Here is a 5,014-nt window from a genome sequence, read left to right as displayed (position 1 = left end):
CTTCTCCAAATGAATGGAGGTGTGCGTGATTTCGCTGTATTCCTGTCAATGTGTGCTGTCTTCCTCCAAAAGTATTCGTGATGTTTTTGCCGCAACAAGATTACCACCCACTTTTACTTTATATATTCTATAAATAGAGGTAATAAACTATAGAGGACTATTGTCGCTGCGGTTCCCATTGTTATCGTCCCCAAACATGTTGGGTACCTATCTGTCAAACCGTTCTGATTTTTCCTTTGTTGACATTTAGTGCCCTATCCTCGCCAACAAAAGATGTTTCGCCAGTGACGACAGCGACAATCTTCCTCTATAGTTTATTACCTCTATTATTCTATACAGTGACGTTAGTGTGCGAAAAACTGCATTTGGAGAACTCAATTAGTTCCTGATTCTACTATCTATATTTTTCACTGGATCGAAACAGCTGTCATCAATCATCATCACATAATCATCCTCTGTCATCATTATCCGTCCGCAAACAAAAAATGTAACTCCCGTTTCGGCAGATGTTTTTCTTGGATTTTCTCCTGTTTTACGGCAAGTTTTCATTAATTTCCCGGTAGTTTTCCCATCGGAAAGTGATTAATATTTCAACGAAAATGGATTGTGCTGAGCCGGAAAAATGTTTCACCTGTTTTCGTCGTACGGATAACTTCGTTCGCATCACCAGCACTAGCGCTAGTGGGGAAAATCTGGAGGAAATTTTTGCCAAACACTTTTGGTTTACCGTAAGTCGGTGCAGGGTTTGGGATATCAGATGATTAATATGAATTAAAATCAATGGTGTTTTTATTTATACTTGACTCAATTTAAGTAACAACTGCAAAAATTAGATGAGTAAATTTTTAAATAAAGATAATTCAATTCAATTCAAGATGAGTAAATGGATAAATCTTGATTCTTGGATTTTATAACTTCATTATTTTCCTTTTTTTTTATTGCTTCCTTATAAATACTAATGTTTCGCAAACAGATGCATTCCTTAAAATATGTATTACAAAACACACTTCAGAAACAAAAATATGAAAAGGCAAAATGCGACTAAAATTTTACGTCCATATACTTTTCTCTACTCCAGAAAGAACAATTCGTTCAGAAAATGGTTTGCAGCAGCTGTTGGGAGCGGATCGACGACTTTCATCGGTTCTACTGCGAAGTTGAGAAGGCTTATGGTGGACCGTTGATCGAGGTAAAGGTGGAATGCTTGGATGACGATGAACCGGTGCGTATCACTGGGATGGAACTGGATCAAGAACCATTGAGTGAGGTCTTTGCTGAAGCTTTGTGCAAAGTGGAGCATAAGGAAGTTAAGGATGGATCGGAGGATGAATACAAAGAAGAAGACGACGACGACGAAGAGGAGGACGAGGACTACGAGGAAGATAAAGAAGATGACGATGAAGAATTTGATGTTAGCAAGGTTGAAAAAGAAACCGAATCGGAGTCGGAAAAGCCTTTAGCAAAACGTAGATCGCCAAGAAAGAGTTACATGAGAAAGACATCGAAGACGGGAAAACGTTTAAAACGAGGAAGAATTTCTTATATGCTGGAATGCAAGCTTTGCGGTACCAAAAGCTCAGAGGTGTATGAGACTTTCTATCGACTTAAAAAGCATTTCACCGAAGTGCACAAAAGTCCGGCTTTCGCCGTTTGCTGCAAACGAAAATTTACAAGTCGTGAACAGCTGGGTCGCCACTTTAGAAAATATCATTCAACCGGAGGAAATACGAAAGCCAAAACCACAACGGATAATAAGAAATATAACAAACGTTGCATGGAGTGTAATGTCTATTTTCGCAATGAGAAAGGACTGGCCAAGCATTTGTTCCTCATGCACACACCTGACGAGCACAAGCAATTCAAGTGTGATCTCTGTATAAAGGCGTTTGCCGATGAAGAGCTGCTCAGAATTCACATCAACTGGCACTTCCAGGTGCAGCAGAAGGATCATTACTGCGAACCGTGCGACAGATACTTTGTGTGTGCGTATAATTTAAAAACTCACAAGGAAAAGCACCACTTGGAGGGACAGGAAGTCGGACCGGTTAATGCTACGGCATCATCGTCTGAGGTGGCTTCGGCATCTGGTGCTGAACAAGCGCCGGCGACGGATCCGGATAATGCTGCTGCAGATGCACAAGTAAGTACATTAGCTATTAAATTCTGGAGGCCAACGGAGGTCCTTCATAGCTTAGTTCGAAAGCATCAGCCTAGCATACTGATGGTTGCGGATTTGAATCCAACAATAAACAATACGCAAAATTTAATGTAAATCAATATTATTTTCAGCCTCCGGCTAACGATGGCGATGAGGATGCACCGAGCGACTCGGATGCATCGGATAGCGAACTAATGGTATGCCGACGCAAATGGACCCCGGAAGCCATTGCCAAAGAAGAGGAAATCATCCACAGGGTTCTCTCCTTGACCTGCGCCGTGTGTGACGAAGTGCTCGAAACTTTCCAGCTGCTGAAAAAGCACGGCCGAGAGAACCATAAACTTAAGTCCGTCAAAGTGTTCTGCTGTGAGCGTTCCTTCAGCAGACGGTCTCGGCTGTACGAGCACTGCCTCAGTGTTCACGTTCAACCGGATGCCTTCGAGTGTGAACACTGTGGGCGGAGATTCACCGAAAGCTCCGGCTTGCGTCACCACAAGTGGTGGATGCATACCCCTGCTTCGGAGCGCCCGTTCAAATGCGACATTTGCGGAAACACTTTCATGAAGGAATATTTGCTGAAGCAACATATTAATCGCCATTTGGAGCAGGAACGGAAATCGTTCAAGTGTCAAGAGTGCGATCGCACATTGTCCACTGCATTCCAGTTGCGGGCCCACATGCAGTCCCTGCACGGCGAACCCAGTACCTGGGTTTGCGATGTGTGCGCCAAAGGATTTACTCATCGTTCGCTGCTGGAGCAACACAGAATGGCACATACTCCGGAGGGATTGGCCAAAATTAGCGAACAATGCAAGAAGTGCAACAAGTGGTATAATAGTCGAAAGAGCTATGTCAAACATCGCCGTCGCTGCGGCGTTCACGAGCCGGTCAAATGTGAAGTCTGCGAGCACGTGGCCGTCAATGACCTCTCGTTGAAGTCCCACATGAAGCTGCGTCACACCAATCGACCCAAATATCCATGTACCTACTGTGGAAAGGAGTTCTCCCGCGAGTTGCGATTGAAGGTTTGAATTATAAATACCGCTATTTGTTATAACATGTTGGAAATTGTTTTATTCTTTTAGGAACATGAAGCGAACCACGCTGGAATAGTGTTGTACAAATGTGAGTACTGCCCGCGTATGTGTAACTCAAGCTCGAACATGTACACCCATAAGAAGGTGGCCCATCCGGAGCAGTGGGCACAGAAGATGGCCGCCCGCTATGCACCGCCAGTTGGCGCTGCGACTCCGCAATGAGGAACGTCAAGTTATGGATGGAATGGTGATAATTTTAAGGTGAATTTTAAGTCAGAACGCTGTAGACGGTAGTTCGCACATTAATTCAATGTTCCAATAATAATAGTAAGGAGTATGCATAAACTATTTGAAAGGCTAGACTCCGTTTCGAATTTATTGTATCACCTCATCAAACTTTTAAGAAGTGGAAAGCTCGTTAGCCGAATGTAACATATGTTCACTATTGAAAAAGTCAAAGTTAGTACAAATGAAACCATAAACTATCCTTTCTCAATGGTGGCCATGGGCTATGGTCAAACCAAAGTTCAGCTCTCCATGGTGACCTGTTGATCCAAGCCGACACGCTTAGAACTAGGCAGTAGGACCACCTGCCCATAATCGTAGCACTCCTTTTCTTCCTTGACTACCAGTTCGATAGGATACCGCGCGATATGCGCGCATCGTCCTATGCGTGCTCTCCAGCTTTTGGACGTTGCAGTTTACGCTTAACGCCGACAACCAGACTGGATCTCCATACCGCAGTATTGAAACCGCCAGGCTTACTGAAATATACTCTTGAGCGGTTTGCCATCATCCTCGATAGTGCCGCTATCACCACCGATGCGCGATTGCAGGCGTAGTCGCATAGATTTTGAAGCTTAACTTTGGTAGCTCACCAAACGCTGTCTCTTCCATCTATCCATCTATCTGCATGACTGACCGGAACATGTCCGGATTTTCCTCACGTGTTAACGTGTTAACGTCGAGTGCATATAGTCAATTAGCCGCTGCGTTGATATCATAGTATGTAATGTGTTTTGCGCCGTGAAAAACGATTAAAGTGCATGTTGATCGAAGAACATTTATTGTTGAGTAGACACAAATATGAATGTTTAGAATTCGGAACGGTGTTCGCTTAAAAATCGTATTTTGATTTGCTTGCTAGAAGTGATCTACAAAACGTCCATTGTTATTGTTGTTCTTGCTCTTGCTGTTTTTTTCGGAGCTATCAAACTTGCCCGACAATGAACTACTCGGGATGTGCGAAATGCAGGCTACCTCTCTTCGCATCGGACGAACAAATAAAATGCGATTGTTGCTATTCGAGAAAGTACCATTTGGAATGCACTTCAATGAATGCTTACGATCTACAAAGATGTTTGGAGAGCGACAACTTATTTTGGATATGCGACAAATGCTTACCTACATTCAGCCACCATAAGGTTCAAAACGGATTGAACGACGAGAAGCAAGCTACAAGTACAGAAAACATCTTGGAACTAACAGTACAGCAACTACAATTGGAGCTATCTGAAGTAAAAGAATGTATTTCTGACATAAAGCAATTAGTCACAAATCAACCCCCTAAGACCACTGAGGAAAATAGAATAATGCCTTCTACATCTACGCCTAGCAGCAAATCGAACGTTAGGAATACATCATCTTTAAATCGCAATCATCTACATGTGGGGAGAAATGCACAAAAAGCCAAACGTTCTAGATTTTCTTCACGTGAATAGAAAAACATGTGTCTTGTGACGATATACGGAAAATGGTTATCGAAACGCTAAGCGATCCACCTGATGTGACGAGACTTGTTCCTCAATGGAGTAATTTT

At 43.0% G+C, this 5,014-nt stretch overlaps 1 protein-coding gene across 1 annotated transcript; it reads left to right on the top strand.

Annotated features, from left to right (window-relative positions):
* Positions 1–451: 451 nt before the first annotated feature.
* On the top strand, positions 452–3,555 carry LOC134205815 (transcription factor grauzone-like). Its single transcript, XM_062681417.1, has 4 exons — positions 452–728; positions 1,079–2,140; positions 2,290–3,183; positions 3,244–3,555. The coding sequence occupies exons 1-4, from the start codon at positions 600–602 to the stop codon at positions 3,415–3,417; spliced, it is 2,259 nt and encodes a 752-aa protein (XP_062537401.1). The 5' UTR covers positions 452–599; the 3' UTR covers positions 3,418–3,555.
* Positions 3,556–5,014: the final 1,459 nt, after the last annotated feature.

The sequence above is a fragment of the Armigeres subalbatus genome, chromosome 1, assembly GCF_024139115.2.
Source record: "Armigeres subalbatus isolate Guangzhou_Male chromosome 1, GZ_Asu_2, whole genome shotgun sequence".
Classification (NCBI taxonomy): Eukaryota; Metazoa; Arthropoda; class Insecta; order Diptera; family Culicidae; genus Armigeres; species Armigeres subalbatus.
Note: the sequence above shows the minus strand (reverse complement) of the source record. Positions and strands in the feature narration are given on the sequence as shown.